This window comes from Macaca fascicularis, chromosome 12 (genome assembly GCF_037993035.2).
Source record: "Macaca fascicularis isolate 582-1 chromosome 12, T2T-MFA8v1.1".
In the NCBI taxonomy this organism is placed as follows: domain Eukaryota; kingdom Metazoa; phylum Chordata; class Mammalia; order Primates; family Cercopithecidae; genus Macaca; species Macaca fascicularis.
The window spans coordinates 132,313,157-132,337,230 of NC_088386.1; the positions used below are offsets into that span (position 1 = coordinate 132,313,157).

General features: G+C 40.2%; 1 protein-coding gene and 1 pseudogene across 8 annotated transcripts in view; both read right to left on the reverse strand.

Moving 5' to 3' along the window:
- Positions 1–24,074, reverse strand: part of DRC11 (dynein regulatory complex subunit 11) — a 165,968-nt gene that overhangs the window by 74,301 nt on the left and 67,593 nt on the right. For all 8 annotated transcript variants that reach the window (XM_045367968.3, XM_045367966.3, XM_045367967.3 and 5 more), the window contains one exon: positions 9,510–9,635. In XM_045367968.3, the coding sequence (XP_045223903.2) occupies positions 9,510–9,635 (126 nt within the window). The remainder of the gene's footprint in view (positions 1–9,509; positions 9,636–24,074) is intronic.
- LOC141408242 (large ribosomal subunit protein uL3 pseudogene) lies at positions 952–2,427 on the reverse strand (annotated as a pseudogene).

A 24,074-nucleotide genomic window follows, 5' to 3' on the forward strand; every position in this document is an offset into this window, starting at 1 on the left:
GAAGGGATCACTCCGCGGCTTTCAGATTACCTGCTCCTCCCCTCTGGGTCTGTATCCTGGGGTGGGGGAGAGGTCCACCAGGCATTTTGAAGAGGCTGACAATTTCCCACTGATCTGAGAGTGAAATAATTATCCCTTTCTCTAGACTCAGAAGTGAAAACCAACCCAGAAACTATAATGGCTGAAAACTATATTTAAAAATTAACATGCACCAAACAACGTGATAGCTTATGCAACTAAACTTGAAAAACAGATCAAGCATCTCCACTATTTTTGAGCTTGCATTTAGCTTATCGTTTTACTTTTCTGCTCATGCATTTCCGTCAGCACTAGGGAATCAACGTTCCTCATGGCTTTGAGGGCTGCAGAGTGCTACTCTGAAATACAAAAGAAATACAAGAGAGAGGAGAGAATCTACAGTGGGAAGTCTAAAAACATGTAACTATGTCCTAAATACATTTGTCTCAAGTTTCTTTGATGGTATCTGTGTTAATTTTTATCAGAAAGATCTTCTTGGTTATGAGTATGGTACTAAGAAATAAACCACATTTCTCACATGGGCCATGCAAGCCTCCAGCTGGTTACTGGCTCTCCAGCTCTCCAGTCCTCAGACTTGGGCTGGAGTCTACAACACGGGCCCTCAGCTCTCTGGCCTTTGAACTCTACCACCAGCTCTCCTGGGGCCCCTTTTTGCAGATGGCAGATGGTGGGACTTCGCAGGCTCCATAACCGAAGGAACCAATACCTTAATGAATGAATCTTTCTCTCTATAAATATAAAAGGACACAGAGGAGATATATACACACACACATGCACACATATATATACACACACACACATATACACACACACACACACACACACACAGGCCACATGTATTTTTTTATATATCGCTCTCCTATTGGTTTTGTTTCTCTGGAGTGCCCTGACCACACTTTCTTCTCACCTCTGCTACATCATTTACTCCCTGTGATCCTCTCTCTCTAAAGAACCTCCTGATTGCCTCCATCACAGCCTTAGTTTTCACTCCTCATTTTTTTTGCAGTGGAAAATAACTTTTATTGAGACCCCACCAGCTGCAAAATCTGTTCCTGGCATTAAGCTCCATCTTCTATTGCAATTTGGTCTTTCTTGAGTGGTTTCATGAATACTTTCCATGAATATTTTCTTTCTTACATGGTCTGGGAGCAGCCATGGCCAAACTTGGCAGTGGTGTCAATAAATTTAAGGTCAGTCTTCTCCAGAGCCCGCCATTTGGTCTGAGCCAGCAAAGACTTGTGAAGGGTGAGCACTCACTTCTTGGTTCCCACCACACATTCCTTCAGCATGACAAAGTCACTGGTCACTTCACCTTATGGGACAAAGTCACCCAGAGAGTTGATGCTCTTGTCAGTCAGGTCATGGTCAGCGGAGGCACTGTTCTTGATCAGTTTGTCGTCCTTGATAAGGTAGCCCTGGCCGATCATACAGATTGATCTTCTTGTAGTGTGGTGATGGTAGCCTTTCTGTCCAGTGCATGCCACAGAGAAGGTCCACACAGGCAGGATGCCATGCCCCAATCCAGGCCACCTTGCACAGGCCTCATTGGGTCTTGCAGGGTAGCTTCTTGGCATGCCAATGACTTGTGACCCCTTTGTAGTCTTTGCCCTTGGTCACCTTGAAGATGTCAATCATCTCATCCTGCCCAAACACTTGGTTCACAGGTACCTGCTGCTCTAGCCTCTCCCGGTCCCAGTCCAGCTTCTTGGCCACGGTGCCTCTGTTCACCTGGATCTCCATCAGCGGGGCCTTCTTCTGGCGCAGAGGAAGCAGGTGCATGTGGGTGTGGGCAGTGACGTGGATGACTTGGCAGTACTTCTTCATGCTGCTGAAGTCTTGCTCCAGCTGCTTCTTGCTATCCTTATTCTGCCATTTCTTGCAGTAACTGGTAAAGGCCTTCTTCTTAGATTTATGTCAGTTCTTAGAGAAGTGCTTTTTGCACTCACTGCTGATGTGCTTAGCAAAGATGGTCTTGGAGGTCTGTAGGCCTTGAGGCTTGAGGGGTTTCCACGTAGCCCACAATGCCCACAGTCACCATGGCGGTATCTCCACAATGGTCACAGCCTCTACCACCTCCTTCTTGTTCACGTTGGATCCTAGCCTGTTGACTTCTTGCACGACGTGGGTCATGCCAGCCTTGTATCCCAGGAAGGCTGCGAGGTGGACCCGCTTGGAAGGGTCATCCTTAGGGAAGCTCTTCGCCTTCCCACGATGCTTCCTGTGCACTTCCGAGGCAGGAAGCCGAGGGACCCATGTCTGGGAGTGGAAAACTTCCTGTGAGACATCACTCCATCAAATTTCACTGGTAGAGCCTAATTTTTTTTTCTTTTTTTGAGACAAGAATCTCCCTCTATTGCCCAGGCTAGAGTGCGGTGGTGCAATCATAGCTCACTGCAACCCTGACCTCCCAGGCTCAGGAGATCCTCCTGCCTCAGCTGCCTAAGTAGCTGGGACCACAGACACACGCCATCATGCCTGTCTAATTTTATTAAAAATTGTTTGTAGGGATGGGGGGTCTCCCTATGTTGCCCAGGCTGGTCTCGAACTTCTGGATTCAAGTGATCCTTCTGTCATGGCCTCCCAAAGTGCTGGATTATAGGCATGAGCCACTGCGCCCAGCCAGTTCTAACTTCTTATGGCAGAGGGACTCAGGAGGCAGAAGGAAAACCTTCCTTTTATCCTTCCAGAAATTCCCAGTTGGAAGACTATATAGGAAGTTCATGGTGCTGGATTTCTTCCTGGCTTCCATGCTGTTCCCATCCCCCAGTTGGTTTTACCTCTTCCTCCTGCCTCAGTATGTGGCTGTAATCCGGATTCTCCAGCCTCCATTCACATGGATTTTCCTATACCTCATGCATGCCCCACCTTCAACTAGAGTTTTCCTGAGCAGGGATATGTCCTGATCCACACCACTGGTCTTTATCTCTCCTGAGTCTGTCCTGAACTTCCAGCTGTGGAACCATAGACAATGGTTTGACTCAACAGCTCTAAAGCCAGCCCTGGTCCGTCTGTCCTCAATCTTCCCTCTGTTCCAATCAAGACACCTGGAGTTCACTTCAACTCCTTGGTCTCCTCCTGTTTCTTCCACACCCCGTCAGTCATGCCAGTCATCCTTTGTGGTATCTCTTGCATCCTTCACGATGTCTCCTGCATTTGTTTCATCTTTTTATATCCAGTACTTTCACTTTAGGGCAGATCTTCATTTGAGATTTGTTCATCTCTTCAAAAATAATTACTGCATAGCTCTTGAGTTCCAAGCGCTGTGAGAGATGCCGATCAGAGTTTTGGGTCACTCTAGCTGCTGCAGGGGAACAGGCTGTAGAATGGCAGGAGAGGAGGTGGGGGCATTGGCTGGGAGGCTGGTGCAGTTGCAGCCTGAGAGGCAATGATGCCTCTTGGTCAGGTGGTTGCCATGGAGATGGGGAGATGTGGGCAGACTTGGGCTATGAGCATAGGCTCCTGAAAGAGTCTCCTGCCATTCCATATCCCCCATGAAGCCTCCCCTGCCACTCTGGTGTCTAAGATCATCACCCTCCTTTGAGTATGCAGTGCCTCCATTGGCCCTTTGCCTGTGTAACCAAATATGTCCTTTCTCTAAGCAGTGATCTTTGAGCTTTTTATAAAAGGGACCTCTTGAAAACATGAAGAAAGCCCACACACCTTTTTCCCAGGAGAACGTTCCTTCCCATGAAAGTTTACATAAAATTGCAGGATGTTTAACCATGGGGCCCCTGTTCCCTAGGCTAAGGACTCTATTATCTCTATTGCCCATAAGCCAACCCCTCACTTCTTTCCATCTTCTTCTCTTATTGTATTTCAGTGGACACAGAAGACGCTCCAGACATACACTTCCACGATGGCGCCCTCATTCCTGATCATTTCCTTTGGAAATACATGATATTCACTTGTCCATTTTTGTAAAGTCATGCAAAATTTGGTTTGAAATGTTCTAAAATAACCTAAGAATGTGGTTGGCTTAATCGTTCAATGTGGAGCACCTCTCTGGGCCAAGGGATTGGAGAGGAGGAGCTGTGGTCAGAGTTAGGTCTGCTGGCACTGCAGATAAACAAATGTTTTCATTGTGAATTGTGCTCTGTAAAGGTCCAAGGGTCCTTCCAGAAGAATTTAGCACTAAGTTAAATCATTTTGAGGCTGGAGTGAATTTAGAGAAGACTCATTAATGTTCATGTGATCATGTGACAGGTCAATACCACTTTAAATTCTTTCAAATGGTCTAACCCGTGGCTTGAAAAATAACAGAGGAAACAGTTGTAAGGATAATTGCATAGTGCTCTGTTACTGTTACTTTTGTTTCTAAAGCCAATGTGAGGTCCACACAACTGTGAGACAAAGGCGATTACTTTGGTATTGAAGGCACTTTTGCAGGACTGCTATCAGTTTGCAGAAAACGTCCTCCTCCTGGCACTAGCATTGTCTTCTGTTAAAGCGCTTTCCACAGAGCAGTCCTTAACTGCAGTCCACAACAATTTGGATTTAAAACTGAGGACTCAAAAGAAAGACTTTTTTTTTTTTGAGAGTTCTGTATATATTCTACGTGCTAATCCTTTGTCAGATAGATAGTTTGCAAATATTTTCTCCCATCTATAGCTTTTTTTTTTCATCCTCTTCACTGGGTCTTTCACAAAGCAACAGTTTCTGATTTTGATGTGGCCCAATTTATAAATTTTTCCTTTTATGGATCCTGCTTTTGGTGTCCAGTCTAAGACCTCTTTGCCTCGCTCTAGATTCTGAGGATGTTTTTCCTATGTTTTTAATCTCAAAGCTTCATAGTTTTATGTTTAAGTCCATGACCCATTTTGAATTAATACTTGTGGAAGGTGTGAAGTTTACCCAGAGATTCATTTTCTTGCCTGTGAATGAGAGACTAATTTTTAGAACCTGATATTTGAATGTATTTATTGTGCTGCTTTTTTTGTTTTCAGTACAGATGGGGTCTCATTGTGTTGCCCAGGCTGGGTGCCAACCCCTGGCCTCAAGTGATCCTCCTGACCAAGCCTCCCAAAGTGCTGGGATTACAGGTGCGAGCCACTGGGCAGGACTACTGTGCTTTTGTGTTTTCTCTTCCACTAGCCCCGAGCTGAAGACGAACATCCCAGACTGTTGTGTTTTCTTCCGTCTTTCAGCATCTCAGTATGGAGGGGCTCCGATGGATCCAAATGAGGAAATGAAAACATTCATCTTTTAAACATTAAACTGTTTCACCAAGTTTCTTGATGAAAAGATCAAATGCATGCAAGATTACTAATGACAAGATGTTTTATTCTAAAATGGTCTTGTGTACAATTACAGAGATCCACCATGACAGCCCTGCTCTTTCCCACTCCACTAGCCCTGCATTAAATCGGAAATTCACACAGAAACACTGATTCATTGTGAAATTCAACCGAAACGTTCGGCAGCTCTCATGACTTTTTTGCACTTATAGATTTTTTCATATTTATGTTAATTTGTAACTATCTCATGGACTTGCAAAGCTTTTAGCTCTCTACCTGTGTGATATTTAGAAAATAACTTATTTTCCATTTAAAGAGGTCAGTTGAAATATTCAGATAATCCTACCAGTTTTTAAATATAAGGTCTTTTCCAAGTTTTCTGATTATGCATCTAGAACTGGCAATTGATATGTGGTCTTATCAAAATACTGAAAGAACAATCATGCAGCTGGGCCCTGCGAGGGCTGGGATAAGCCAGCATCCAGACATGTGAGACAGAACTGCTTTCCTCTGTCTTCTCCCGTGCCCTCTAACCACGAGGAATTAGAGTGCCTTTTGCTCTAGGTCAAAATGTCCATTCTCACAAAAGGATTTGAATAACTGGTCTCAGGAATGGTTTGAGGTTCTCTGGGGTTGACACCAGAGTAAGACTTTTAAAAAGTCTCTGGAAAAGGTAATGTGATCTCTAAGAAGTATAGCAGCGTAACTTAAATATATCAATGTTTATTAGAGCTGACCCTTTCTTCTTTTAATAATCACATTGTCACTATGCAGACCTGCATTTTTCATGAAAAATTTCATTTCTGATTCTGAAGGCGTTTCCCCTTCATTTGCAAGCATTTCATAAATGCTGATGTTCTCAAACTTTGCTTTTTGTTCAAAACTGTTCATCGTTAAGTGACTCTTTAATAGCTAGTTAATAAAATACTTTCACCCAACAAAGACCAGATTGTGTAGCTGGTAATTTCAGATTTATACGGAACAAGCTTCACTAACAGCAAATTTTTAATTTGCAAGTATAAAACTCCCTCGTGCATATTTAGAGGAAGAGATTCTTAGAATAAAATTGGAATGCTTCCAATTCTCTTTATTCTTAGGCACTTCTTCAAAATTATCTTGTAGAGTAAGTGTATGATTTTTAAAATTAACTGTATTCAGGGGGCTTTTATTTTTTTTCCAGAACAAGCTAGAACTTCTGGGGTACAGACAGAACAATAGGGCCCTAGGCGGTCTCCCAGATCGGGTTCCCTGGAAACACTCAGATGGAGATGGATGTAGGTGGTCTACTGGGAACACCAGCCAGAAAGAAGAGAGGGAGGGAAGCAGCCCTGGGCAGAGGGAGAAGCTAAGTTGTGATGCAATTGCAAGAGAGCTGTCAGCTGATCCCAGAGGGAACAGCAGAAGCTGGGAGAACCCTCGGAGTTGTCCAGGCAAGGAGAGGGGCTGGGTTTTGGTACTATCACGTGACTATCCTTGGATGCAGGCTGCCCCAGAAGGGGTGTAACCTTGCTTGCAGTGGCACCCTTAGACTGTAGCAATTCCTGGGGTGGGATTCAGCTGTGAGTGTCAGCACTGGCATGTGGGGAGCCAGGTGCTTGAGTGCCTTGGTCCCGAAAGGGGTATCCGAGGGGCCCAACTCAGCGTCTACTGCCAGTGAATTGGGTTGGGCCCCAAATGAGCAGTAAGGGGTCTCTTTTCTTTTGTTCATTCAGTGAACATCAGTGGAACGTGGTTAAAGAAAGGGATGAAGACAAATGGAGGCAGATGGAAGATCCACTGTGGGTCACAGTGCAGGAGCCAAGCATGTGAAATGAACGACTGCCTTCAGCCGGCCAGCCGCAGTCATGCCCAGCGCTTTGAACACATGGTTGGCTTTTATTTATTTATTTACTTTTAAATTTATATATATATATTTTGAGAGAAAGTCTTACTCTATCACTCAGGCTGGAGTGCGGTGGCACTTTATTGGCTCACTGCAACCTCTGCCTCCTAGGTTCAAGCGATTCTCCTGCCTCAGCCTCCTGAGTAGCTGGGATTACAGGCACCTGCCACCACGCCTGGCTAATTTTTGTATTTTTGTAGAGATGGGGTTTCACCATGTTGGTCAAGCTGGTCTTGAACTCCTGACCTCAGGTGATCTACCCGACTTGGCCTCCCAAAGTGCTGGGATTACAGGTATGTATTTTTAGTAGAGATGGGGTTTCACCATGTAGGCCAGGCTGGTCTCGAACTCCTGACCTCAGGTGATCCGCCTGCCTTGGCCTCCCAAAGTGCTGGGATTACAGGTGTGAGCAACTATGCCTGGCCAAAATGTTGGCTTTTGTTACCATTGCCTACACTGTGAGTTTATGCCAGACTTGGGTGCTGTGATTTTATGTTTACCATTACCCTTTCTCCCTTGCTTGTAACTTCTGACTCAGGTAGCTCGTCCTACTTGACTGCACAGGCTGTCCCTTTTCTCTCCCACTGTGACCTGGCACCAGGGTTCCCAGACACGGTCTGCCAGACCCTTGGAGCTGCTCCTCCCACGCAGAAGTTCGCGAGTCTGCGTGCTGGTCAGAACCATCCTTGGAACATGAGGAGCATGACTGTGGCTGTCTGAGCCAGAGCTGGGTCACATAACCTCTACCGATCCACTCTGGAGAGCTGATGCAGATTGGAGTAACAGCGGGATCATGATTTTTTTTTTTTTTTAAATATTAAGTTCTGGGATACATGTGCAGAACGTGCAGGCTTGTCACATAGGTTGTTGCACCTATCAACCCATCATCTAGGTTTAAAGCCTTGAGTGCATTACATATTTGTCCTAATGCTCTCCCTCCCATTGCCCCCTACTCCCCAACAGGCCCCGGTGTGTGATGTTCCCCTCTCTGTGCCCATGTGTTCTCGTTGTTCAGCTCCCACTTATGAGTGAGAATATGCAGTGTTTGGTTTTCTGTTCCTGTGTTAGTTTGCTGAGGATGATAGTTTTCAGCTTCATCCATGTCCCTGCAAAGCACATGAACTCATTCACTTTATGGCTGCATAGTATTCCATGGTGTATATGTGCCACATTTCTTTATCCAGTCTATCATTGATGGGCATTTGGGTTCGTTCCAAGTCTTGCTATTGTGAATAGTGCTGCAATAAACATACATGTGCATGTGTCTTTATAGAATGATTTATAATCCTTTGGGTATATACCCAGTAATGGGATTGCTGGGTCAAATGGTATTTCTGGTTCTAGGTCCTTGAGGAATCGCCATATTGTCTTCCACAATGGTTGAACTAATTTATACTCTCACCAACAGTGTAAAAGTGTTCCTATTTCTCCACAGCCTTGCCAGCATCTGTTGTTTCCAGACTTTTTAATAATCACCATTCTAATTGGTGTGAGATAGTATCGCATTGTGGTTTTGATTTGCATTTCTCTAATGACCAGTGATAATGAGCTTCTTTTCATATGTTTCTTGGCTGCATAAATGTCTTTAAGGATCCACTCTTCAAGCTGATTCCGATTGGATTTTGGTCAGCCGTGAAGTGGTATCTGACTGCAATATAGTCTACTTCAAACAGTAATGTTTTAGGATGAGACCATCTTCAAGCCTGAGATCCGTTTCCCATAGAAAGAGTTTATGCTGAGAACACATGAGCCCTGAGAGTGCACTTCTCCTGCAGGCTTCACCATGAAGATCCCCCCAGTTATTGGCAAGTTCATCCCACCTCCACTTCCAAACCCCCTACACGAGGCAAGGACGGGCCCAATATGACACTGTGTGAACTCTGATTTCCTTTAGTAACAAATACTTCTGTTAAAATATATCCAGATATCAGTGCTAGATGATAAATGTGAATGAACACATTTTGGTTAAATTAGTATGATTATTTTGACTTTCCAGTATTTACTTGGTTTGTTAAGTATTTTTACTTCTCTCTACCACTGAGGAAAGAAAAGTGGGATAATTTATTTTGAGGAAGGAAAACTTAAAGCTATCACATATGTGAGTCAACATGTGAGGTATCTGAGTGTTGAAACCACGATTGATCCTAATTGATACTTACAAGTTATAGAAAATGTGGCAATGGATTGCTGATCAATATTTAAAAATTGAAAACCTGTTGGTAGATAACATGGTTTCTCCAGGAAACAAACGGCTGCAATCCCAACAGATTTGGAAATATCTCATTGACCCAAAGCAAAAAAGTCACTAAAAAGAAAATGAAATCAAATTTCTAAAATTTATACAAATATTTTACCTTATTTTTTTCCTTGGTTCCTTTCTTTTGTCTTTTGGTTTTCTTAGGTTGTTTTTCCTTTTTCTTCTTTTTCTTCTTTTCGTTTTTTTCTTCTTCTTCTTGGTTTGCAATGATATCCTCAATAACCTAGTGAAAACCAAAATAATCATAGCATTTTCACAGATCCCTATCGAGAGGAGGACTGTTTTTCCTGTCTGGAAGGAAGTATTTGTGCTGGTCAGTATCTCCTCTCTGCCTGGCCCTGGACCCTGCAGGCCGACCCCTTGTGGGGTATGGTGGGGGTTCTGCCTGCCATCTACCCTTAGCTGGATTCGTGAGTAGGGGGCAGCAACCTCAGTATAGATGGAGAGAGAGTCTGGACATTTCTGAGCCCAATTCCTTCCCTAATTCCACCCGCTCCAGCTCTTGGAGGTTCCACAAACTCTAGGGGAGGTCACAGCTTCCTCAACGTCTCAGCAACAGCTGGATGTGCCAGCCCTGCCCACAACTCATCAAAATCCAGGGGGAGGATGCCACTGTTTCCTGCCAGGCTCTGATGGCAACAGCCACTCTTGCAATAACTTCCATTTTCATGAGTTGGTTTCTTTCACCAGTGATTTAATTTATATTCCCTACAGTGACAAAAGACCTTTTATCCTCCTAAATTATAAAATATTTGTTAAAAAGCATCCAGTTCACACAGGATTAGCACCACTGCAGAACTATTATACATTTGTTTTAAAAAAAAACATGTAATTCAGTTCAATACAACAGTGTTCACTGAGCACTCACTCACTGCCATAGAGAGCGGTGACAATGACAGGACACGCTTCCTGTTTGGCCCCCGGGGCTTTGCTCATCACTCGTCACGTGGCCAAGACAAGCTGCATAAGCTCTCTGAGACTCAGTTTCCTCAGCTCTAAAATGGAGCCAGCATCTCCATACACAGCACTTAGGATCCGCCGGGCAAGCTCCTGGAAGTCTCCCGGAGACAGACTCCGCTGCTACACCAGACGCACGGGGATTGCTGTTGTTGCCCCGTTTTATGGATGAGAGAACTGGGACACACAGAGTGCAGTATCCCAGCCAGGGACACACAGCTAGTGAGTAGCTGAGCTGGGATTCAGGTGGCACTAACCAGAGTGAATTTCATAACGCAGGGAGAAAAGAGGCACGATGCATAAAAATACATGTCAACTTACTCCATCGTACAAAATGCACAGAGTGAAACCAACAATCCATACTCCAGTTTCAGGTACATACACATGTAGTCCAAGTACAAAGGAATGTAAGGGAATGACCTACTCCAAATTAAGTACAGCAGTTGCCTTTGAAGATGGAGCAATTAAAAAATTGGGGGTGGGGAGACAAGGGCTAATATTGTTTTATCCTAGTGTGGAAAAAAGAGAGAGGTGAAGCATGTGTTGTGCACATATTTGGCCATGCAAAAATGATCTTTTCCCAGCCCGGGCAACATGATGAAACCCCATATCTACAAAAAAATACAAAACATTAGCCAGGCGTGGTGGTGCACACCTGTACTCCCAGCTATCTGGGAGGCTGAGGTGGGAGGATTGCCTGAGCCTGGGAGGTAGAGGCTGCAGTGAGCTATGATCCAGCCACTGCCCTCCAGCCTGGGCGACAGAGTGAGATCCTGCCTCAAAAAATGAAACAAAACAAAACAAAACAAAACAAAACAAAACAAAACAAAACAGACAAAGGTTCATCTCGACTCACAGAATCAAGGTGTGGCTGCCCAGTTCTTCATTGCACTGGAGCACTTGGAACACAGACATCGTTTGGACCTTAGAAACTGCAAAACTTTCAGAAATGTAAAGACTTAAAAAAAAAAGTCTGATATATAAAATATGAGCAGCTGAAAAAAAGATGAAATCCTTATTTGTGGAGTATACATTTTACTGTGGCCTTATCAGTTACGCCTTTTAAAGTCTTACCAATTATACGGTTTATTTCATCTCTCTCCTTTTAAAGTTTATTAGTTTAAATTTTTGAGTATTACACTTTCATGGTTCACAATTCAAAAGTTACGAAAGAGTAATTATACATAAATACATAATATACAGTGAAAGGCTTCCTCCCCATACTATTACCCAGCCAAGAAGATCCACTTTCTCTTTTTATTTTTATTAAGGCATAATTGACAAAAAATTAATATATTTACAGTATACAACATGACGTTTTGATATATGTACACATCGTGGAATGATTAAGTCAAGCTAACTACCATGTCCATCACCTTACATTCTTAGCATTTTTTTGTGTGATGAGAACATTTACAATATATTCTCTTAGCAATTAAAAAATATACAAAATAATATTGTTAATTATAGTCATCATGCTAGACAATACATCTCCAGAACTTTTTCCTCCTGTGTAATGGAAACTCTGTACCCTTTGACCAGCATGTCTCCATTCCCTGATCTTCCCCTCCCAACCTTGTTAATCATTATTCTACTCTCTGCTTCTGTAAGTTAAATTTTTTTTTTAGATTTTATTTATAAGTGAGATCATGCAGTATTTGTCTTTCTGTGCCTGGCTTATTTCACTTAGCATAATGTCCTCCAGGTTCATGCATGTTGTCACAAATGACAGAAATTTCCTTCTTTTTTAAAGCTGTATAGTGTTCCACTGGGTACATACAATACATTATGTTTATCCATTCATCCACTGAAGAACACTGAGGTTGCTTCCGTATCTTGGTTATTGTGAGCGATGCTGCAATGAACATGGAAGTGCAGACACCTCTTTGACGCACTGATTTCATTTCCTTTGGATACATACTCAGTAGTGGGATTGCTGGATCATATGGTAGTTCTATTTTTCATTTTTTGAGGAACTTCCATGCTGTTTTCCATAATGGCCTGTGTTAATTTACATTCCCACCAACAGTGTACAAGGGTCCCTTCTCTCACATCCTTGCCAACATTTGTTATCTTCTGTCTTTTTGATAACAGCCATCCTAACAAGTGTGAAGTAATCTCTCATTGTTTAATTAGCGTATGTCTGTTGCGTTGAGCATTTTTCCATATACATGTTGACCATTTGTATGTCTTCTTTTGAGAAATGTCTATTCACGTCCTTTGTCCAATTTTAAATTAGGTTGTTTTCTTGCCATAGCAGTCTTTAAATTCTTTATATACTTTGGATATTAACGCCTTTCAGATGTATGGTTTGCAAATATTTTCTCCCAATTCATAGGTTGACTCTTCTCTTTCGTTTCCTTGCTGTGCAGAAGTTTTTTAGTTTGGTGCAATGCCATTTGTCTACTTTTACTTTTTTTGCCTGTGCTTTAGGGGTCATATCCAGAAAATCACTGCCCAGATCAATGTCATGGAGATTTCCCCTATGTTTTCTTACAGTAGTTTTATAGTTTCTGGTCTTTTATTCATGGCTTTCACTCATTTTGAGTTGATTTGTGTATATGGTGAGAGATAAGGGTTCAATTTCCTTGTTCTGCATGTGGATATCCAGTTTTCTCACACCATTTATCAAAGAGACTTATCTTTCTTCCATTGTGTGTTCTTGACACCTTTGTTGAAAATCAATTTGCTGTAGTGTGTGGGTTTATTTCTGGGCTCTCTCTTCTGTTCCATTGATCTTTATGTCTGTTTTTATGCCAGTATCACGCTGTTTTGCTTTCTGTAGCTTTGTCATATATTTGGAAATCAGGAAGTGTGATGTCTCTAGCTTTGTTCTTTTAGCCCAAGATTAACTGGATATTTGAGGTGTTTTGTGGTTCCATATAAATTTTTGAATTTTTTTTTCTATTTCTATGAAAAAGTGTCACTGAAATTTTGATAGTGATTACATTGAATCTATAGATCACTTTGGGTAATATGCTCATTTTTACAACAGTAATTCTTCTAATTCATGAGTACAGGATATCTTTCTGTTTATTTGTGTCCTCTTAAAATTATTTCATCAATGTTTTGCAGGTTTCAATATACAGACTCTTCAACTCCTTGGTTAAATTTATACCTAAATTAAAAAAAGTTACCATAAATGGGATTGTTTTCTTGATTTCTTTTTCAGAAAGTTCACTGTTAGTGTATGGAAATGCTACTGATCTTCTGTATGTTGACTTTGTATCTTGAAACTTTACTAAATTTGTTTGTCAGTTCTAATAGTATTCTTAGTGGAGTCTCTGGGGTTTTCTTTTTTCTTTATAAAAAAATTTAAAAATTTAATACAGACAGGGTCTTGCTTTGTTGCCCAGGCTATTCTCGAAAACCTGTGCTAAGTGATCCTCCCACTTCAGCCTCCCAAACTGTTGGGATTACAGGCGTGAGCCACCACGCCTGGCCTCTGGATTTTTCTACATACAAGATCAAAAACAGGCAATTTCACTTCTTCCCTTCCTATCTGGATGCCTTCTATTTCTTATTCTTGCCTAATTGCTCTGGCTGGACTTCTGTACTAGGTTGAATAAAAGTGGCAAGAGTGGGCATCTTTATCTTGTCCAGCTCTTAGAGGAAAAACTCAGATTTTTCACTATTGAGTATGATTTTAGCTGTGGGGTTTTCATAGTCTTTATTGTGTTAAGTTCCTTCTCTGCATAATTTGTTGAGTTTTTTTTTTATCATGAAAGAGTTCTGAATGTTGTCAAATACTTTCTCTGCATCTATTAAAATGATCATATGATTTGTATCTCTCATTCTGTTAATGTGGTATATTACACTGATTGATGTGGATAGGTTGAACCACTCTTGGATCCCAAGGATAAATCCTGTTTGATCATGGTGAATGATTCTTTTAATGTGCTCTTGAATTTGGCTTGCTAGTATTTTGTTGAGGGTTTCTGCATCTATGTTCATCATGAATATTGGCTTATACTTTTCTTTCAGTGTCTTGTCTGGTTTTGGTATCAGGTTTATGCTGGCCTTATAAATGAATTTGGAAGTATTTATTTCTCTTCAATTTTTGGGAAGAATTTAAGAAGCATTGGTATTAGTTCTTTACATGTTTGGTAGAATTCACACAAGAAGCCATTTTATCCTGGGCCTTTCTTTGTTGGAAGGGTTTTGACTACTGATTCAGTTTCTCTACTCACTATGATTTTCTATTTTTTTTTATGATTAGTCCTGTTGTTGTATAAGAATTTATCCATTTCTTCTAGGCTAATGAATTTGCTGGTATATAATTGTTCATAGTAGTCTCACGATCTTTTGTATTTCTATGGCATCAGTTGTAATGTCTCCTCCTTCATTTTTAATTTTATTTGTCTGACTCTTTTCTTTCCTAGTCTAGTTAACAGTCTGTCAATTTTATCTTTCACAAAACCAACTCTTAGTTTACCTTTTCTGTTGTTTTTTTGGGGCTCCATTTCATTTATTTTTGTTCTAATCTTTATTTCTTTCCTCTGCTAATTTTGTACTTAATAATAGTTTGTTTTTCTTTTTCTAGTTCCTTGAGGCATAATGTTAGGTTGTTTGAGGTCTTTCTTCTTTTATGGTGTAGGCATTTATTGCTAGAAATTTTCCTCTTAGTACTGCTTTTGTTGCATCTCATAGGTTTTAGTATGCTGTGTTTCCATTTTTATTGGTTTCAAGATATTTTAAAATTTGCCTTTAAATTTCTTCTTTGATCCGTTGGTTGTTTTAGGAGCATGTTGTTAATTTCTATCTGTTAAATTTCAAAGATTTTTCCTTTTATTGTTTCTGGTTTCACACCATTGCAGTCTGAAAAGATATACTTGATATGATTTTGATCTTCCTAAATTTGTTAAGGCTTGTTTTGTGGCTGAATATATGATTTGTCCTGGGGAATGTTCTATGAGCATTTGAAAGGAATGTATATTCTGCTGCTATCGGATCAAATGTTCTGTATATGTCTATTAGGTCCATTTGGTCTAAAGTGTAGTTCAAGTTCATTGTTTCCTTATTAATTTTATGTTTGAATGATCTGTTCATTGTTGAAAGTGAGGTATTGAAATTCCCTACTATTATTGTATTGTAATCTCTCTCTCCCTTCAGATCTATTAATGTTTGCTTTTCATATTTATATGCTCTGATGTTTGGTACACATACATTTGCAATTGTTACATTCTACTGATGAACTGATCTCTTTATAATTATATAATGATCTTACTTGCCCTTTTTACAGTTTTTGACTTAAAGTATATTTTGTCTGACATAATTATAGTTACCCCTGCTTTCTTTTGGATTTAGTTTATATGGAATATCTTTTTCTATCCCTTCGCCTTCATTCTATGTGTGTCCTTAAAAGTAAAGTGAATCTCTTGTATGCAGCATATAGTTGAATAATTTTTTAAAAATCCATTCAGCCATGCTATGTCTTTTGATTGGAGAATTTACTTCATTTATAGTTGAGATAATTATTGACAGGAAGAACTTATTGCTGCCACTTTGTTTATTACTTTCTGATTGTCTTGTAGATCCTTCTTTCATTTTGTTCTGGTATTATTTTCCTGATTTCATTAAATAGTTTATTTGTATTGTCTTGTAATTTGCTGAGCTTCTTTAGAATACTTATTTTGAATTCTCTGTCATGTAATTCATGGATCTCCAATTCTTTAGGGTCAGTTAGCGAAAGTTTATTGTGTTCTGTTAGTGGTATCATGTTTCCCTGATTCTTCATGTAGTCTTATAAATGAGTCTGCAAATTTCGAGAAGTAGTCACCTCTTCCAGACTTTATAGACTGGCTTTGGTAAGGAAAGACCTTCACCCGTGGGCAGCAGGGTTGAGGGACAGAGGCATGCCGGGGGCACTGTAGCACTGGGTCTAGTGTTGTGAGGTACCAAGTGTTGGGGCATGTGGTGACTCCAAATCTGGGGGAGCATTCAGTCTTGCCATTTCAGGCAGCTGGAGTCTGTGATGTTGGCACCTGCTTAGTCCTTTGTGGCTGGGGCCAGCTGCAGGTGCACATGTAGCAGTGGGGCATATGCATAATTACAGAGGCCAGCTGCAGACCAGCAACACCATCTGCGTGCATGGCCAACTTCAGGCTGAGCTGGAGTGATGCATGCACATGTAGCTACAGGGACCAGCTTTGGGAACAAGCATAGTGTGGGGATAGGAGCTGGAGGGCATGGCCAACTGGTTATGCTCACCTAGTTGGGGGGGCCAGGCTAGCAGCTACTGCAATAGTCTGGCTACAGGAGCTAGTCTTGAGTGCATGCAGTGGTGAGGTTGGAGTCTGTGGTAGGGGGCTCCAAGGTTGTTTTCTAGCATACATGCAGTAGCTGCTCTGGGTCCCTGGCCCAGAGAACCTGTGGAGGCAGTATCTGGGGTGATTTCAAGGAGATGTGGTGACTTAGGCACCTAGGGAACATGAGGGCCACTTGGGTGGGTCGCTGGGCTGGGGTCACTGTGGCAGGAGCAGTCATGTTGCTCTGGGTGGCTCCAGCGGGGGACGGGAGACTCAGGCACCTGGAGATTGTGAAGGTGAAAAGAAACGCAGTGTCCTCAGTGGTGAAAACTGAGGGAGGTCCACTGCTTCTGTGCAGGCAGCTGGTTTCCTCAGCTGTGAAAACTGTAGGAACTTCTGCAGAATATGCTGTTGGGGGGTTCATGATAACCAACCCTGAGGGGTCCTCTGTGGTGAAAGCTGCAGGTGGTTGTGTGGTGGTCTTGAGGGCTGTTGAGTTCCTCAGCAGAAGTCTACAGGAGTCCTGGGCTAAGCAGGACACTGGGGTTTGTGGTGACTTCCAGTGTGTGGCTGATCATAATACATTTGCTAAAAAATCAACCCAAATACTTCGGATATGCTTCTAAAGACACTTTATACACATATATGCAAATATACATATAATACACACACAGAGCACACTGGTATTGTTGTGTTATGTTTGCCAATTGTATAGGTGAAAAGTAATATGTCATTGAAGTTGTCTCTTTTTTAAACCAATACAAAATTTATTTTACCTGCACTCTTCAGTTATAGCAAAATCTTCCAAGTGCACACAGATGTACACATGTACACACACAAATGCACATTACAAACATCAACTTGTCGTTTTATACAAATGTTAGCATATTATTATACTGTTCTTGTTCTGCATTTGTCACCTAATAATATATCTTGGCCATCTTTCCTTAGTGATACATACAGAGCTTCACGGTTCATTTTTTAAAGGTGTATTGTAACAATTTATTTGGTCATTCCCCTACCAAACAAGATTAAGATTATTTCTAACAGTAATCTGCTGTTATTTCTAATAGTAATCTGCTACTACTAACATTGTTGCCATGAATAAATGCATGCAAATATCATTTTGCAGGTGGTGAACATATCTGCAGGATAAATTCCTTAAAGTAGAAATGCTGGATCAAGTGTACGCACATTTGTAATACTGTTAAACTTCCCACCACGGGTTGTGTCAATTTACCCTTCTGCCAGCAGTGTAGGAGAGGGCCTGTTTCCCCATATGCTCGTTGTCATGGTGCATCTTGTTTGCCAGTTACATGGGTAGAAATGTAGTTGCTTTCGTTTTTTTTGAGAAGCCAGTATTGAATTTATTTTGCTCTTGTTCATCAACTTGAGCAAAATCTTCCAAAGTTAAAAGTACACTTTACTGCCTATTAAGTCAGCCATCATTTTTTTGGCCTCAGGGTCAAATTTGGCCTGGTGCCTGTTTTCTTTTCTCAAAATATAATTTTATTGAAGCATATCATATACGCACTCATTTCAAGTGTGCAATTCAATAATTTTTTAGCAAGTATATCAAGTTGTGTTCCACTACCATAAATCAGTTTTAGAACATTCTATCACCCCAATAAGATTCTCTCATTTCCATTAATTGCTAATCCCTTTTCTCTCCCCTTCCCAGGTGTATTAGTCCATTCTCATGCTGGTGTGAAGAAATACCCAACACTGAGTAATTTATGAAGTAAAGAGGTTTACTTGACTCACAGTTCCACATGGCTGGGAAGGCCTCAGGAAACTCACAATCATGGTGGAAGGGGAAGCAAACAGGTCCTTCTTCACATGGCAAGAGGAAAGAGAAGTGTCGAGCAAAGGGGGAAAAGCCCCTTATAGAGCCATCAAATCTTGTGAGAAGTCATTCGCTATCACGAGAACAGCATGACGGTAACTGCCTACATGATTCAATTACCTCCTAACAGGTCCAACCCAAAACAAATGGGCATTACGGGAACTACAATTCAAGATGAGATTTGGGTGGGGACACAACAAAAGTATCTCACCAAGCAAGCACTAATCTACTTTCTGTATCTACAGGTTTCCTTTTTCTAGACATTTCATATAAATGGAATCATAAAATATATAGTCCATCGTGTCTGGCTTCATTCACATTGCATAATGTTTTAATATGGCATAATGCTTTAAGTTCATTCACGTTGTAGCATGTATCAGATGTGCGTTCCTTTTTAATTGCCAAATAATATTAAGTTGTATGGATATACCATATTTTACCATATTCCCCAGTTGATATGCATTTAAGTTGTTTCAAATTTTTGGCAATTATGAGTAATGCTGCTATGAACATTCATCTACAAATGTTTTTGTGTGGATATATGTTTTCATTTCTTTTGGCTAGAGTCCTAAGAGAAGAATTGCTAGGTCCTTTGGTAAATTTATATTTTACTTTTAAGAAATTGGCATGATGTTTTCCAAAGTGGCAACATTTTATATTCCCACTAGCAATGTATGAGGGTTCCCTTTTCTCCACATCTTCATCCACATTTTCATTACCCTAATGACTAATAACGTTGAACATCTTTTCATGTTCTTACTAGCCATCCAGATATCTTCCTTTGTGAATTGTCTGTTCAAGTCTTTTGCCTGTGTTTTGATTGAACTGTCTTCTTATTGAGGTGTAAGAGTACTTTGTATTTTCTGGCTGTAAGTTCTTTAGCAGGTAGGTATTCTGCAAATATCTTCTCCCAGTCTGTTACTTGTATTTTCATTTTCTTAATGGTATCTCTTGAAGTGCAAAAGTTTTGCATTTTGTTGAGATTCAATTGATCAATTTCATCTGTCAGTGTAGTTTTAATTTGCATTTCTCTTACATGTGTGAGGTTGTTCATCTTTTCATATGTTGAACATCTTTTATTATGTTTCGAATTCATTTGAGTTTTCTCTTTCTGAGAACTGTCTATTCACATCCTTTTGCTGATTTTTGTATTGGGTTATTAATCTTTTCTTATAGAGCTGTAGGAGTTCCTTACATATTAGAAGAAAGGTCTCTTGTCTGTGATACTTATCACAAAAAATTCTCTCAGGGTGTCATCTGTCATTTCCCTTACTTGGGGTCATTTTTTCCATGTAGGATTAAAACAATTTTGTGTGTGTAGTTGAATTTATCAATTTTTTTCTGCTATGATTCCTGGGTTTGCACCATAGTTAGAAGGATCTTTCCCATTCTAAGGTTATGACATATTTCTTTCTTAGCTTCTTCTAGTCCTTTTGTGTTTTTGTTTTGTTTTATACGTAAGTGTTTGATCCACTTGGAATCATTCCAAAGTAAAGTATAAAGAGTTAGGGATTTAATTTTCTTTTTTCTTAGATGACCACCTGGCTCTTCTTATACCATTTATTTCCTTTTTTTCCTTTCACATTTGAGATGCTGTCTTTATTATAAATTTCCATATGTATTTGGGTCTATTTCTTGATTTTCCGTTCTTTTCAATTGATGTGCCTTTTCAGCCTTTTGTCTGTGCCAGTGGGCTCCTAAGAATATGTTTTCATACCTGGCAAAGCTAGTTCCTCCTCATTATGCTTCATTTTCCAAATTCCACTGGTTATTCTCGGTTATTTGCTTTCTACTTAAAGTTTAGTTTGGTCATCCTCCCTGCGTCCTCCCCGCCAATGCCCCAATATAATGCTATTGGTATTTTTATTTGGATCATATTATGTTTATAGATGATGTTTAGGAGTCAAGGTATGTATGGTGTTGAGCATTCCTACCTAAGAGCACGATATGCTTTTCCATTTCTTCGCATCCCTCAGGAGTGTTGTAAGCTTTTCTTCAGGTAGAGTGTACATTTATCATTAAGCTTATTCCTGGGCATTTTATCTTTGCACTGTTGGTGTTGTAAATGGTCTCTTACATTATATTTTCTAGCTAGCTACTGTTTGTATGCACAATAGCGATTGCTTTCTGCATATTAATTTTGTAATCACCCCATCTTGCTTCTCATATTTAAAGTAGTTTTTAGTTTATTCTCTTTGCTTTTTTGCTCTTTAGTTATTCAATGCTTTTCTAAATATTGAACATATGTGCAAAAGGTGATCATTTGCCTCTTCCGTTCCCCTTTAGAACACTAGAAAGGGGATATATTGTTTAGTAGCTCCTATGGGACCATGTTAAATAATAGTAGTGATGATGGCTATTCTTGAATTTTTCCTGACACTCATAAGTGGAAATGTTTCTAGTGAATTTCGTTAAGCATGACACTTGGTTTTGAACTAAGAAATATTTTATAATGTTCAACAAGTATCCATCTATTCCAATTTTGTAGAGTTCTATTTTTAAATATCAAGAATGGATGTTAAATTTGTAAAATGCCCTTGCAACCTCCACAGTGAGGAACTTATGGTTTTCCCTTTTGGACTTTTTAATACAAGGCAGTGCATTCACAGACATCCTTAACCCAAACCATTCTTGCATCCTGGAATAATCACCACTTGTGGTGTTTTACTAGTTTAATGTGGTGCTGGTTTTAGTGTGCTAATACTTTAGTTAAAATGTTTGTGTTAATACTTATAACGCAGACAGATCTGTGTCTTTTTTTGTTGTTCCATTTTTTCTTTTTGGGTTTTGTATCAATGTTATGCTCATTCAAAAAAAGTATTTGTATTATTTTTGTGTTTTATTACTATATATTTCACCTGGTACATACACTGTTATAATAATAATGCTTGGTCTACTCTCTCTTCATACTATGGCTACAATGGCTACTATTACTGCTACTATTAACATTAGTAACAACTGTGATGATTTTCTGAAGGGTTTCAACGTGCCAAGCTCTGTTCTAAGTATCTCACATGTATTGTCTCATTTAATTATTACCTCAGTGCAGGGAGGTAGGTGTTGCCAGTAACCTCCACTTACAGATGAGAAAACTGAATCGGCGGGTGTGGGGATGAAGCTTGCCTAAGGTTGCAGGTCTAGTGTGTGGCGGAACTGTGATTTGTAATCACCACGCCGTTCTGACTCTTCAATCATCTGTCTTTCAAGGCTAAGCTGCTTTGTGGTCTCCTCTGTTCTCTCTCAATGTGTTAACCAGACATTCTCAATTTTCTTTTGACTAGTAGTTTTTAATGTTTCTCATGGCAATTTAGATGTTCTACCAACATTCTTAATCCTATAATCGCTACCTTTCTAACTGAACATAAAATGTGTCTGGATGTTTGCCATGGACTTCCAAGACACAAATTGTGCCTGGCAATTTAGCTGGCGGGACAACACCTAAACACATAAAAAAAGTGAAACAACTCCAAATCAAAATGACAATCACTCAAGGCAGGGCTTGACAAACTGCCAAATAATAGGGTCAATATTTAGTGCTCATGGAATTCAGTGGAGGAGGGAGGAGTCCTGTGGAGGGCTGAGGCAGCCTTTGGGAGCGGAGGTTGGTTTCCGATGGAGAAGTGAAGGAAGAGCAATTCCTGTGTGCTTAACTCTGAGGGCTCTTGGAGGGGAGCACAGGGACAAAGGGAGGCCGACAGCAGGGTCGGTCCCTTGAAGTCCTGAAACCCTGAGCGACAGCCTGGTTTTTACTGCTGCAGAGAACTTTATGTTACTTAACGAATTCCCTGTTAAAGAACATCAGGCTGTTTTCTTCTTTGTCAATGCAATAAACAAGGCAGACGTGAACAGCATCCATGGCAGGGGTCAGCAAATTATGGTGCATGGGCCAGCTCTGGCCGGCCGCCTGCCCATTTTTGAAATGAAGTGTGACTGGAACACAGCCATGCCCATCATTTACATGTTGTCTATGGCTTCTCTGATGCCTGTATTAGTCCATTCTCACATTGCTATAAAGAACTGCCTGAGACTGGGTAATTTATAAAGAAAAGGGGTTTAATTGACTCACAGTTCCGCATGGCTGGGGAGGCATCAGGAAACTTGCAATCATGGCAGAAGGGGAAGCAAGCATGTCTTACGTGTTGGCAGGAGACAGAGAGAGAGAGAGAGCACAAAGGGGGAAGTGCCCCTTATAAAACCATCAGATTTGTGAGAACTCACGATCACAAGAACAGTCTGGGGGAACCACCCCCATCAGGTCTCTCCCTTGACATATGGGGATTTGAGATGAGATTTGGGTGGGGACACAGAGACTAAGCATATCAATGCCATATTGGCAGAGTTGAGTAGTGCCAGGAGAGAATGTATGTGCCACAACCTAAAATATTTACTATTTGTCCCTTTACAAAAAAAGGATGTTGACCTCTGACTTACGACAACTTCTCTTATTTCTTTAGTATAAATTCCTCAAAGAGCATTTATGAGCCAAAGCACATACACATGAAAAGTTTTGATATTCATTTGATCCACGTTCCTTAAAAATGTCATGCTAATTTACATATCCAGTAGCAATGTATGAGAGTGACTTTTTCCCACATGCATACCAACTCCAGTCATTACAATGACTTAAAATTTTTACCAGTCCTATAGGTGAAAAGAGATATGGCAACATTACTTTATACATTTATTTGTCAGGGAGTTTTAAAATGTTTTCTTATGTTAAATTCCTGTTCAGATTCTTTGCCTTCTTTTTTATTGGGATATTCCAATTTTTGTTATTATTTTCTGAGAAATATTTATACATGAAAAATACCCATTATCACATATGTTGCAAATGTTTTCCTCAGTTATCATATAACTTGAACTTCATTTGTGATTTTTTTTTGGCCATTTTGCTATTTGAGTTTTATGTAGTTAAGTATATGGGCAGAGTCTCTTCATGGTGTTTGCCTAGGGTGCCATGCTTATGAAACTTTTCTCCAGTTCAAACAATTTCTTAAGTAATTTGTGGCTTAACATTTTTACATGTAAATATTTAATTCATCTGAAATTTGTTTGTATAATAAGGAAGGCTCTACTTGATTTTGCCAAATGGTGAGCCAGTTATTACTAAATAGTATTATTTATTAGTCTGTCCTTCCCCATTTATCTGAAATGTCATCAGTATACTACTGAGTTCTGATACATATACCCGACTAAGTTTCTGAGCACACTATTCTAAAGTCAGATTCCTTGAGTTTGAATCTCAGCTCCACAACTAATTTGGCCAAATTTTTTATCTTCGTAGTTTGGAAGAATTAAATAAGTTGACTTATATAAAGTGCTTGCATGGTACTTGGCACAGAATATTTGTCCAACAAATGTTATCTGTTATTTTTGTTGTTATCCGTCTATTCATTTTCCAGCATTGTGGTACTTTGGCTACTTTATATCTTTATAATTTGTTTTATTTCAATATGGAAAGTTCCCTATTACAGTTTTAAAAACAACTTTTGGGATATTTCCGTGCATTCATTCTTCAGATACTTGAAAATAATTATGTCAATAAAAACTTGTTTTGATTTTAACTGGAATTGCATTAACTTCATAGAACAATAAAAAGTGCGTATTTATA